This window comes from Hyaena hyaena, unplaced genomic scaffold, assembly GCF_003009895.1.
Source record: "Hyaena hyaena isolate Hyena2069 unplaced genomic scaffold, ASM300989v1 scaffold_864, whole genome shotgun sequence".
Classification (NCBI taxonomy): domain Eukaryota; kingdom Metazoa; phylum Chordata; class Mammalia; order Carnivora; family Hyaenidae; genus Hyaena; species Hyaena hyaena.
In genome coordinates, this window is record NW_024081497.1 from 275,205 (window position 1) to 289,766 (window position 14,562).

Sequence of the window (14,562 nt, forward strand, 5' to 3'; positions counted from 1 at the left end):
GTTATGTTTAGTATGCTATATAAATTTTATAATATGTTGAAGTTATACAAGATTTAAACAGCCATTTTTCTTTTAAAAATACTTTTAAACAATCTCTTACACCAGCTGTTTAGCTCTCATGAAGGATACTCATTTCTTTCTTTATGTCAAGGGTTCAATTTAGCATTATTTTCTTTCAGCCTAAAGATATTTATTTGGTATTGCTTGAAGTGAAAGTCTTATTGCAGTGAATTCTCTCAGCATTTTTTCTCTCAAAATACTATCTTTTAATTTTTGAAGGTTATTTTTACTGAACAGTTGTGGCTTTCATTATTTCTAATATGAAATCAGCTGTCTTTCTTGTTATATTTTTTTACCCTAAACTTATACTTATTCCTCAGGTGTTTTTAAGATTTTTTTTTTACAATTATCTCTTAAAAATATTCTGTCATATTCTTTCCTGCCTTTTGCAACTGCAAATGCATGAACATTATTCCAATTACATGTATGTCTGTTAGTAGCTCACATACTGGTATTGTCTGTGTTTCTGCTTCCATTGGGGAATTTAGAGAGAGAGAGAGACAGAGAGAGAGACTTCAAAACACATTCTCCTGGAACTTAGTAATTGATGGAGACTACTGTATTACTATATTCTGGACATTGTAGATCATACAGTGTTCTTGTCAAACATTGTTTTAAGAACTGTTTGAATGGGTCTATTTTAGTTTGTCTATTTTTTAAGAATTTTCATTTTTTAAGTTTTATTAAATCCTGCTGATTTTTTTAAGGAAGCTATATACCCAATGTGGGTTTGAACTCACAACCCCAAGATCAAGAGTCACATGCTCTACTGACTGAGCCAGCGAGGTACCTCTATTTTTTTTTTCTTAGGATGTATTCTTCTCTCGTGGACACAGTCGTCTCTCCTAAGGCTTTTCTCAGTTCTTAGCACCCACAATATTTAGTTAAGACCAAACCGTTCTGGTTGTGCCTAAACTCCTCTCTTTCCATTTCTTTGTAATAATGGGTGAAATTCTCTATTAAAATTTCAGACCCCCAGAAATTTTCTATGCTGACCCTCTGTGGACATGTGCACTCTGTGATTCTACTATACTTACACAGATGCTCTGACTGGCGCACTCTGGCTCTCTCCTCTTTGTTTCCTGTCTAGCAAGTTGCTGCCGCAACAACAGCCCTGAATTCCAATCTCTGTTTCCTCTGCCGGCACACATGCTACTCTGTACATACTCCACATCCCTACAGTAAAACGTTCCCCAGGCAGAATGCTACAATGAATTTATAACTCATTTGGTTGCGTCTCTTCTGTTGTACAATTCCTGAAAACGGCGACTTCGTGTAATTTGGCCGGATTTGTAGTTGCTTACTATGAGAGGGTAAGTCCACCTAATGCATCATTAGTCAAAACTGGACATCTTATGGCATGAATATATTGCATATCAGTAGCCTTATATTTTTCACTTACCAAAACTGCATATTATTAGTTATAAGGCCAATACTTAATACAAGTAAATTTAAAGATAATTCACTTTATCTGAAATAAAGAAGAAAAATCTACTTGAAGACTGATGCACAACATACTATTTTTGAAAATAATATATTTTCGAAAATAATATATTTTCAAAAATATGGACACATATTTTAACATTATTAAAACATCAGAAATGTTATAAAATTATGTTATAATTTTATAAAAATTGTTTTTTTATAAAAAAACATTTTATTAAAAAAATGTTATAAAAATAATGATTTTTAGTAACTGTTGGCTATAGCTCTTATGTATTCCTCATTAAAAATTGAACAAAGTTAGAAAATTCCAAATATATTTTTTAGGGATATGTGAAGATCATTGATAATAAGAGTTGACGAACCCTATACTCTTGAAATGAAAAACACTTTAAACAGGGGTGTCTGGTGGCTCAGTCAGGTCAGTGTCCCACTCTTGCTTTAGGCTCAGGTCATGATCTCCTGGTTGAGAGATGGAGCCTTTCTCAGGCTCCATGCTGGGTGTGGAAATTCTCTCTCTCCCTCTCCCCTACTTATTCTCTCTCTCTCTCTCTCCCTTTCATGCGTGCAAAATAAAAAAATAAATAAAAATAAAAATAAACACTTTAAATAAAAGTTTAAACAAGCAGGCAATCAAAAAACCCTTACATTCATAAAAGAAAATGGATTAGGAATCAATTTGTTTGGATTTTGCAAATTTTGCCTTCAATTGTTGTAGTAGTCTACAGTATATACATATATATATATATATATATATATATATACAGTGTTTATGTATATATACAGAGGTATATATGTATGTGTGTGTGTGTGTATGTATAAATATATACAATATATACTATATATATATATATATATATATTGGAGTATTGGTGCCTGGGGAGTCCCAACATCTGCAGTTGGTAAGCCTAACATTCAGGGAACCAATGACATAGTTTCACTGCAGGTCTGAAGGCCTGAAAGTGTTATGTTCCAGCCCAAATCTAAAGACAGGAAAAGATCAACGACCCAGCTCAAACACAGTCCAGCAAAGAAAGCAAATTCTATCTCTCAGGTTTTCAATGGATTGGATGATTCATATCTACAATGGAGAGAGTAAGCTGCTTTACCTGGCCCGCCAATTCAAATAGTAATCTCATCCAGAAACAGCCTCAGATACACTCAGAATAATGTTTAACCAAATATCTGAGCCCCAATGGCACAGTCAGTCTGACACATAAAATTAACCATGATAAGGTCACTTCCTCTTAACTTGGCACTTACACACAGCTCCTTAAACCATGCATAATCTCAAAGAAAGACAATAAAAAGGTCATAATTCTGCCTAACCTAATACAACTATTCTGCACACAACTGGGATTACGCTAACCCCTTCCCAGAAGAGGTATAGTCCTTTATTGATGTGTATTCTTCTCCTTAATAACCTGTAACATAAATACAATAATGTAAAATTAATCATATTTAAATACTATGATATCAAGTTCATGTATCATATGTTACATGATAAAGGAAAGAGAGATAGGAAAAACAAAGGAATTTGTTGTGTTTATAAAAACATACACACGAACATACTCACAACAAAATAAGTAACTAGACACATTATGTAACTTACAAATACCTGGTATTTGTAACTACTTTCCTCTACTACCAACTCTGTATTATTCCCTTTGCCTTCAGCAACTACCTAATCTGGTTGTAGTGATCTGGCAGAGCAATTCAAACTTTGATTCCTGAAGGGTCTGAAACACTCATAGTCTTTTATGGACTAGGTGATTGTAGTTTTTCATTCATTTTCTTTAAAATGTTTTTATTGTTTTACTTATTTCTGAGAGAGAGAGAGAGAGAGAGAGACAGGGAGAGCATAAGCAGGGAAAGGCCAGAGAGAGAGGGAGATACAGAATCTGAAACAGTCTCCAGGCTCCCAGCTGGCAGTCAGCACAGAGCCCCACACGGGGCTTGAACCCTTCAACCGTGAGATCATGATCTGAGCTGAAGTCGGATGCTTAACTGATGGAGCCACCCAGGTGCCCCTTTTTTCATTGTAATACTAAGAGATACTCTAAGGGATCTCTTGTATTCTAAGCATACTCTTCCTTGCCTCCATTTCCCTGTATAGTCAGAACAAATCACCTTGGCAATACAGTAACTCTATTCTTTGCCTATTGATTCAGAGGCAATGAGGAGTCCAACAATCTTAACTTACAATTCAGCGAAATTATTGTTTTGTCTTCTGGTGGAAAAACTCCCCCCTCTCTCTAGAACTAAGAATTGTAGGCCAGGATAGCATAAGGTCTCAGGAAAGGAGAATAAAAATGTTGCTAGTGGGTTACTAGGGGTAAGAGTGAGAGATGCCTCTCTCATTTCCACTCCTTAGTTCTTGGACCTGTGAATCCTGAAACAGCACCATTTGCTGGATGCATTCAGAGCACAAACAACCTTCAAGATTAACCCACCCCAGCTTTGCAAGGTATCGGCACATAGATGTCACAATAACAGATTTTCCATAGGTCATTCCATCATTGTGCCAAATCAACTGCTTAGGATGGTGTAGACCATGGACCATGGTAAAGCCAGTGAACCCCAAGAATGTCTACTTATTGTTACACTGTTTCATTGTGAAGTGATTTCCTTGATCAGAACAAATACTGTGTGGAATACCATGATGATGCATAAGACATGCTGTAAGTTTATGGATGGTAATTGTGGCAGAATCACTGTGTGCAGGGAAGGCAAATACATATCCAGTGTTAAGTGTCTATTCCAGAAGTGATGATGATGATGATGATGATGATGATGATGATAAATATTGTCCCAAGGTGCCTGTAGGTTAAATGTTCAACTCTTGGCTTCTGCTCACGTCATGATCTCACAGTCTCTTGAGTTTGAGCCTCACATTGAGCTCTGTGCTGGCAGTGTAGAGCCTTCTTGGGATTCTCTTACTTCCTCTCTCTCTCTTCTCTCTCTCTGGCCCTTTCCCAATCATGCTCTCTATCTCTCTCAAAATAAATAAATAGACTTTAAAAATCCAGCATTTTACCTTCCAGGATGGAGGCATTCCAGTATAATTGACTAGTGACCAGGAAGCTGGATGATCACCCAAGAAATAGTACCATATTGGAGGCTTAATGTTGGTCTATACTGTTTGCACATTGGGCGTTCAGCAGTAACTGTGGCCAGAAGGTCCTTATTCAATGGCTGTTCATGTTGCTAAACCCATGTATAACTTCCATTCCTGCCACCATGGCCACTTTGTTCATGAGCCCACTAAGAAATGACAAAACTGACTGAGGAAAGAGATTGACCTGTATACACAGAACAAGTCATTCTATCTTCTCAAGTACTGGGCCCCATTCAAAACTAGGAGCTTTCCAGGTGTTTCAGTAAATGGATAGAAATAACATACACAAATGAAAAATATGCTACCTCTAAAGACCATTAAGTATTGTGCTTCTGTTTTGTTTGGAGGGTGGGACAGATATAGCAATTTATCATTTACTGCAGATGGGTTTAGGATTGCACTGGGCCCACTATTAGACAGACATCAGGTAAAACTCTATCAATACATGACTTCCTCATACCTCTACTCTGGTTGGCAGATCACACTGATTTGGGTTTCCTGGAGTCAATGAAAATTCAGAGCAATTGTCCAGTACTCCCTAAGTGTCTGATTTTTTTTTTTCCAGTGCACAGTGACCTTGGTAGAAGGCATAGGCCCATTCAGGGAAGTCCAGGAGAAAGCCTAATAGTATGAATGTTTGGGCATGTACTGGAGACCTTCCTCAAGAAGACTTGAGCATCCCTTTCATGTAAAGGGTGTAGTTCTCTTAACTGGCTCAAGTCTGGGGATGGACTGAGGAGTCATGACTCTTGTTTTTATGGTTCAAGTTAGTCTTTTTTTTTTTTTTTTTTTTTTTACTTTGAACTCTTCTGCTTTTACAGATCAGGGGAGGATTTGGTAGACTTCTTCCTATTTCTTGCACTTCTAGGAACACAACTGATCAACTAGACAATGTCATAGGTCTGAATGAGTCAGACTATTCTGACTGCTGCTTTGACTACATTGTCCTTTATGGTAATCTTGCCACTGTTTTGTTGTTGTTTTGTTTTTGCTTTTTGTTTATTGGCAATTGAGTGCTGCCACTTGACACCAGCCACTCTGAGATCTAATTACTCCAATTGCATTTAGGTTTCCCAATTCAGTGACTGCAGTCAGTATGGTAAGCTATGGCCTACAAAGGCGAGTGATCACAAAGCTCTTTGGTGATGCTGGGCTCCCATGCAAATTTATTTCTCCTAGTAGTGGTAAAGGTATATCTTCTAGACCACTTCAGTGGGGGTATATATGTTTTGAAACATCAGAGACATAATTTAAATTTTTAGTTTATTTTGCATGTACATTTAATATTTTTTTTCAAATTTCTAAAAACAACTGTAGCTGGCAAAAATATGGTACTGTTGATTTTGTACAAAACATGAAACTGTTGGACAATAATAGTGAGTATTTTAAAACATTATCTAGGAATTATTGGGCTATCAGGGTCTTATTCAAGTTCAGGAGAAACAAATAAGTTATTTCTATGAAAGGAGGACTACTTGGTACATTGAGATCTGAAGAATATAACTATATTTTGGTACTCATATTTCTTCAGGATTTTACATGAGCTTTGTTCTGTAATAGGTAAGCAATAGTCATAAGATTTCTACTTTATTTTGTTTCTTTGATTCTATAAAATTGTTGAGTGTTGATTTCATATATAAGACATTTATGTTTATATTATGATAGGTTTTATTATTGGTTTCTATCAACTGTGTGTAATTGAAAATTAATAATGTATATGATGGAAAAATCCAGTATTTTAAAACAGCATTTTTGTTAGATTGCACCAGACAATAAGAATCGTGAGTTTTCTTTCTTAAAATAAAATTATAAATTGAAGACACTGCTTTAAAATATGTGTTTTCAAAAAAATGGAAAAACATTCCATGTTCATGTATCGGAAGAAAAATATTGTTAAAATGTCATTACTATCCAAAGCAATCTACACATTCAGTGCAACCTCAATCAAAATTGCACCAGCATTCTTCTAAAAACTAGAACAAACTACCCTAAAATTTGTATGGAACCACAAAAGACCCCGAATAGCCAAAGTAATATTGAAGAAGAAAAACAAAACAGGAGGCATCATCATCCCAGACTTTAGCCTCTACTACAAAGCAGTATGGTATTGACACAAAAACAGACACATGGACCAATGGAATAGAATAGAGAACTCAGAATTGGACCCACAAATGTATGGCCAACTAATCTTTGACAAGGCAGGAATGAGTATCCAATGGAAAAAAGACAGGCTCTTTAACAGATGGTTGAAGAACTGGAGAACTGGACAGCACCATGCAGAAGAATGAAATGAGCACTTTCTCACACCATACACAAAAATAAACTCAAAATGGATAAAGGACCTGAATGTGAGACAGGAAACCATCAAAACTCTAGAGGAGAAAGCAGGAAACAACCTCCTTGACCTCAACCACAGCAATTTCTTATTTGGCACATGGCCAAAGGCAAGGGAATCAAGAGCAAAAATGAACTATTGGGACCTCATCAAGATAAAAAGCTTCTGCATGGCAAAGGAAACAATAAAATAGGCAACTGATGGAATGGGAAAAGATAGTTGCAAATGACATATGGGAAAAAGGGCCATCTATAAGGAACTCACCAAACTCCACACCCAAAAAACAAATAATCCAGTGAAGAAATGGGCACAAGACATGAACAGACACTTCTCCAAAGAGGACATCCAGATGGCCAACAGACACATGAAATGATGCTCAGCATCCCTCATCATCAGGGAAATACAAATCAAATCACACTGAGATACCACCTTATACCGGTCAGAGGGGCTAAAAAGAAAAAGTTAGGGGACTAATAGATGCTGGCGAGGATGTGGAGAAACAGGCACCCTCCTACACTGTTGGTGGGAATGTAAACTGGTGCAGACCCTCTGGAAAACAGTGTGGAGGTTCCTCACAAAGTTAACAATAGAACTCCCCTATGACCCAGCAATAGCACTGTTAGGAATTTACCCAAGGGATACAGGAGTGCTGATGCCTAGGGACACATGTACCCCAATGTTCATAGAGGCACTCTCAACAATAGCCAAATCATGGAAAGAGCCTAAGTGCCCATCAACTGATAAATGGATCAAGAAGATGTGATTTATCTATCCAACGAAATACTACATGGCAATGAGAAAGAATGAAATCTTTTCATTTGTAGCAACATGGGTGGAACTTGAGGGTGTTATGTTGAGGAAAATAAGGCAGAGAAGGACAGATACCATATGTTTGCACGTATAGGTGGATTAGGAGGAAGTTAATGGAGGATGAAGTGGGAGAAGAAGGGGAAAAATAATCCGGGAGAGGGAGGGAGGCAAACCATGAGAGACTCTTGAATGCTGAGAACAAACTGAGGGCTGAGGGCGCATGGGGGAGAGGGGAAGAGGGGTGATAGGGATGGCGGAGGGCACTTGTTGGGATGAGCACTGGGTGTTATACGGAAACCAACTTGACAATAAACTATTTAAGAAAAAAAAATATGTGTTTGACTTTATGTGACATAATTCTTTTAAAATGGTATTTTATTTTGTTTTCTTATGACATTTTAAATTATGAGAATAAAGAGTACACATAAAATATCGTGGCAGGAATTAGTATAGATAGGAATAGGATATAAATCTAAATTATGATTTCAACATATGAATGACTAAAATAATATTATCATTTTGTTGCAAATATTTCATTTTGTAATTAAAATTCAATATTTTCAGACCACAAACTTATTCTGAAAATCTTATAATTCCATTACTATTTTAATTTTTCTCTGGACATCATATTCAGTCCCAGCAGCATAATTTTAATACTGAAGTTTCCCTGAAATTTTTACAATCAAATATAAAATCATTCAGAGAAAAGTGTAGTGATTACAATTACCATGTTTGGGTGAGTATTTTTTCAGACTTCAAAATAGTTTAAATGAGAAGAAATGTTTGAAAAGTGAACGGTTTCCATTGGCATTTGAATCTAAGTAAGATATAAAAACATAACTCCGGAAGCGGCTGGGCGGTGCAGGGAGTTAAGTGTCCTACTCTTGGTCTTGGCTCATGATCTCACAGTTCATGAGTCAAAGTCCCACATCAGTCTCTGCTCTGATGGTGGAGAGCCTTCTTGGGAACTGTCTCTCGTTCTCTCCACATCTCGCCAACTTGTGCTTGCATTCTCGCTCTCTTTCAAAATACGTAAACACAAATATAAATGTATATACACGTGTATATCTCCCAATGTACCACTGGTTGCAGCCTACATAACCTGCAGAAAGAAGGAAGATCTCTTCCTGCCCCAGCAACAACCCACTAATCACTTGCAGCCAATGAGAAACTGGCACAAATTCAAAATCTTGTTTTTCTCCAATCAACTTTTGTTTAAAACAATCTTCCTCAGAGGCGCCTGGGTGGCTTAGTCGGTTAAGCGTCCGACTTTCTCTTAGGTCATGATCTCACGTTCGTGGGTTCTGGCCCCGCGTCGGGCTCTGTGCTGACTGCAGCTCAGAGCCTGGAGCCTGTTTCAGTCTGTGACTCCCTCTCTCTCTGACCCTCCCCTGCTCACGCTGTCTCTCTCTCTCCTAGAAATAAATAAAACATTTAAAAAAATAAAATAAAACAATCTTCCTCAGTTTCCTCTTAAAATCTAACAAAGCTGATCTTTCCTTTGTCTCAGATTTGCCTATAGCTTGTGACAGTTTGCTTGTCCTGAAGTAGAGTTCTTCTGCTCTTCCTGAATAAACTCATCTTTCTAACAAAATACCTGGCTATTTTTTTTACATTGACATCTTATAATTATGTTAAATACATGGAACACTAATAAGAAGGGTATACAAAAAATTAAAAATTTGTATTTATGTGTATATATGTAAAATTTCCATTGACATTGTTTTTCTCACGTTTTGATTTAAATTCCAGTTAGTTAGCAAACAGTGTATTATTAGTTTTAGGTTTAGAATTTAGTGATTCAACTCAACTCTTACATACAACACTCTATGCTCATCACAGTGTCCTCTTAATCCCCATGACCTATTTCATCCACAACCCCTCCACCCCCACTTCACCTCTGGTAACCAACACTTTGTTCTTCACAGTTCTTTACAGTCTGTTTCTTGGCATTCCTTTCTTTCTCCCACACCTCACCCATGTTCTTTTGTTTGTTTCTTAAATTCCACATATGAATGAAATCATATGGTATTTGTCTTTCTCTGACCGACTTACTTTGCTCAGCATAAAACATAATACTCTCTAGCTCTATCCACATTGTTGCAAATGGCAAGATTTCATTCTTTTTATGGCTGAGTAATTATATATATGTATATATACACTAAGTATCATTTCTTTATCCATTCACCATTGGACATGGATACTTGGGCTCTTTCCATAATTTGGCTATTGTTGGTCATACCGCTTTAAATTTCAGATTGATGTATTCCCTCAAATTAGTAGTTTTGTATCCTTTGTATAAATACCTAGTACTGCAGTTGCTGGATTGTAGGATAATTCTATTTTCACTTTTTGAGGAAACTCCATACTGTTTCCAGAGTGGCTGCACCAGTTTGCATTCCCATCAACAGTGCAGGAGGGTTACCCATTCTCTGCTACTTTGACAACACCTCTTGTTTCCTGTGTTGTTGATTTTAGTCATTCTGACAGGTGTGAGATGATAACTCATAGTTTTGATTTGTAGTTCCCTGATAATCAGTGATGTTGAGCATCTTTTCATATGTCTGTTAGCCATCTGCATGTCTTCATTGGAAAGATGTCTCTTTGTGTCTTCTGCTTATTTTAATTGGATTATTTTCGGGGTGTTGAGTTCTTTATTTATACTGCATATTAACAATTTATCAGAAATATCATTTGCAAGTATCTTTGCACCCATTCTGTAGGCTGCTATTTAGTTTTGTTGAATGTTTCCTTCATTGTACAGAAGCTTTTTTATCTTGAAGTTCCAATAGCTCATGTTTGGTTGTGTTTCCCTTGCCTCTAATGACACCTAGTAAGAAGTTGCTATGGTCCATGTAAAGTTACATCTATGCTCTCCTCTAGGATTTTTTATGGTTTCAGGTCTCATATTTAGGTCCTTAATCCATTCTGAATATTTTTGTGTTTAGTGTAAGAAAGTTGTCTAGTTTCATTCCTTTGCATGTTGCTGTCCAGTATTCTCAACACCATTTGTTGAAGAGACTGTCTTTTTCCCATTGGATATTCTTTCCTGCTTTGTCAGATCAACCTACCATATACTTGTGGTTTCATTTCTGGGATTTTTTTATTTTGTTACATTGATTTATATGTCTATTTTTGTGCCAGTACCATAATGTTTTGATTGCTACAGCTTTATAATATAACTTGAAGTCCAGAATTGGGATGCCTCCAGATTTGCTCTTTTTTTATAAGGTTGCTTTAGCTATTCAGGGTGTTTTGTGGTTCCATATAAATCTTTGGATTGTTTGTTCTAGCTCCATGAAAAATGCTGTTGGTATTTTGATAGAGATTGCATTAAATGTGTAGATTGTTGTGGGTAGTATAGACATTTCAATGATATTTGTTCTTATAATCCATGAGCATGGAATGTCTTTCCATTTTTGTGTCATCTTCAATAAAATTCTAGCAATTTAAAAGAATAATACCAATCTTTCTCTTTGGGATTTTATAATTTAGTGGGCACAGTAAACAGTTCATCAAATGTGATGAATATCATAATAGGACAATGAAATATGCTTTGTAACAACTTAGCTGGCATATTATGTTCTAATCTAAAGAGTAGAAAAAGTCATCCTGATTTTAAATGAAATATAATATTTAACTAGGAGACAATGCAGAGAAGAAGAAGAGTGTTAAGGGGTAAGAAGAAAGTTTGCAAACATCAAGAATGAAAACTGCAACAGTTTTCTCTGGGAAGTGAAGAAAATAGAACAAGACAAAAACAATGCAATTGGTTGCTATAGAATGGTAACGAAGTGGGTATAAGTGTCAGAGATGTATCTGGAGATGAGGATTAAGATTACGGAAGATGTAAAAACAAGGTGATCAAGTCCAAACAATTAGAATAATAATAAAAGTAAAGATTGTTTTTTAAAACACAATTGTGTCTTTTAATAGAACAGGCTTAAACACACACACACACACACACACACACACACACACACACAATTTGCCCACTATAACACAAAAATTTGCATGAGTCTGACCCAAGTTTGTAAGACTTCAGATTCATGTTTCTGTTGCACTGTACCTTGTTGAAGGTTTTTAAGCTAAGAGGTAACATGACCAGATTTGTGACTTTGAAAATCACCTTCTTTGTGCACCTGGGTGGCTCGGTTGGTTAATCACCCAACTTCAGCTTATGTCATGATCTCAAGGTTTTGAGTTCAAACTCCACATCAGGCTGTCAGCACAGACCCCACTGTAATCCTCTGTCCCCTTCTTTCTCTGCCCCTTCCCTGCTTCTGCTCTCTCTCTTTCAAAAATACATCAACAATTTTAAAAAAAATATAAAACAAAGAAAAGAAAAATCATTTTTAGAATGGAGAACTCTTTGGAGTAGAGTGAGAGGAGTGGCAGACATCAATTAGGGGATTGCTACAGTGGTCCGGATAAGATATGATGCAGACAAAACCAGGGTGATAGCCATAGAGATGGGGACATGGAGATGGGTGGGAGAAGGGGTTTCAGAGAAGACTGCATATGATTATTTTGGCATTGTGATTAAAAGTAAAGAAGAGTGAAATATGCATCTGAAGTTTGTTATTTTGGCTACCATAAAAAAAAACTATTTAAATAGTCAAATAATTCAAAGATAGAATGGGACACAGAAATAGGTGGAGCCAGGAAGTAATGGGAATTGTGGAGTATATGATAGAAGAAACACAGGGCAGGCTAGTTAAGACTCAAGTTTCAGAATAATGTTAGGTTTGAAAATATGTTAAGACTTTTTCCAATTCTAAATTTCTGTGAATACATGATCTGTTTGTTTAAAGAACTCAGTGGACTGTCTCCTACATTAAGTAGTCTATTTTTTAGATGGTTTTGTATCAGAAGAAAGATAATTTATGAAAAAAAATATGTATATGGCCAGTGGAAGAGCCCTGTGTTTTTTATGTATCACTTGAATTTTAAAGAAGTCTATAAAATATGTCAATTTTAAAAATAAAAAAAGAAAGAAAGAAAAAGAAGGACATCCTATTGAAAGTGTACCCTCCCAAAATCACATAGAGAAGAATCTTTGAAATAAAATTCTGTCTCTCTGGTTTCTCTGAACACAGAGCCTCTGAATCTACAAATATTATACTGATGGGAGGTAAGGTCAGTTTGCAGTTATGGTATATATTCTAAACTCATCATGAAAAGTTCAGAAAGTCTCACATAATCTCTGAGACACTAAATGTAATCAGGAAGATATCAATATTTTATACTCAGGTTCTAGGTTTATGGAACTTTGTTTTTTCTTTGTTAATGTTCCAGGGTAAATCTTTGAACCATGCAACGCTGTGTTTCTAAAGATATATTCATTTTTATTTTATTGTAAATTTAGTCCCCTATGATGTGTAAATGTAATTATTTAAAATTTTTGAGAATGATAAAACTGAAATGTTTAGTATCCTCACCTGAAAATTAAGATACCCACTGAAATCATTGTTTTAGTGATGTTATGTGGAGATTAGATGATATGTGCCAAAATTAATTTTTTTCTGTAATAGAAATGCATGTATTTATAGAACTTTTCTTTTCTGCCTCTCTGAAGCTTCACACTGACCAAGATAAAGGAGATGGAAATTTAAAATACATATTAACAGGAGATGGGGCTGGCAGTCTGTTCGTTATAGATGAAAACACAGGAGATATTCATGCTGCAAAGAAATTAGACAGAGAAGAAAAATCCCTATACATTCTTCGTGCCAAGGCTATAGACAGAAAGACTGGGCGGCAGGTGGAGCCTGAATCTGAATTTATTATTAAAATCCATGATATCAATGACAATGAACCAAAATTCACAAAGGACTTATACACTGCCAGTGTTCCTGAAATGTCTGGAGTCGGTACGTACATGTTAATCCATGTTAACTAATATTTTATTTGTTTGTTTGCTAAGGTAATAATTATGGGCATACAGTTACCATATATGGTTCTTTCAAGATAAGAACTATAACTGAAAACTACTATTTAGTTTTAACTAGCTCACTTCTAGTTATTTTCAATTGTATATATTTTAATGATTCCCACTATGTTGTAACTTATACCTAAAATGATACCTAAAAATATGATCTAAAAATATGATTACTCAGAATAGTTATTTCATCACATTTCTACCACACCTTCACCTCTACTCAACTACCATTCAAATAGCAATCAAGATGAATGTATATCTGCTTGAAATAGAAAAAGGATATCAAATAGTGTCAGCAGTGTTGGATAGTTTTGCTTGCATTATTTTGCATAACAACTAATACTGGCATTTGACAAATTTCTTTTGATCATCTCATTTGATCACTGAAACAGTTTCATGTGGAAGGCATGGGAAATAGAACTTTAAATCCCTATTCTGTTAATTAGGAGCCAGGATTCTGAAAGATTAAGCAACTGAATTAAGAGCAAATAACCTGGTAGCCTAATAACAATATTCCAAGTCTTTTAATGTTATTTTATTGTGTTCTACTACCAAATAATAGTTTATCATGCAACCTGAAAATAATTGTTTTGTTTTTAAGGCTGCACACAATTTTAAATAACATTCTGTTATTATGTAATTTATCTGTATGTGTATGTTTAAATTTCTTAATGAAATAAGAGCTACTAAGTCATTACATATTTAAAAAGAAGTGATATAAACTTGCTATAATATCCAATATATACAACTGATTTTCAAAATTTGATATTATGTTGTTGGATATTATTTCAAAATTAGTGTTCAGTGATTAACTTTGACATTATTACAATTAGTACATGTTTCAGTCTAAAATAG

The 14,562-nt window shown here is 35.5% G+C and overlaps 1 protein-coding gene across 4 annotated transcripts in view; it reads left to right on the plus strand.

Moving 5' to 3' along the window:
• CDH9 (cadherin 9) overlaps positions 1-14,562 on the plus strand; it is a 95,452-nt gene that overhangs the window by 44,177 nt on the left and 36,713 nt on the right. For all 4 annotated transcript variants that reach the window (XM_039220139.1, XM_039220140.1, XM_039220142.1 and 1 more), the window contains exon 2: positions 13,345-13,639. In XM_039220139.1, the coding sequence (XP_039076070.1) occupies positions 13,345-13,639 (295 nt within the window). The remainder of the gene's footprint in view (positions 1-13,344; positions 13,640-14,562) is intronic.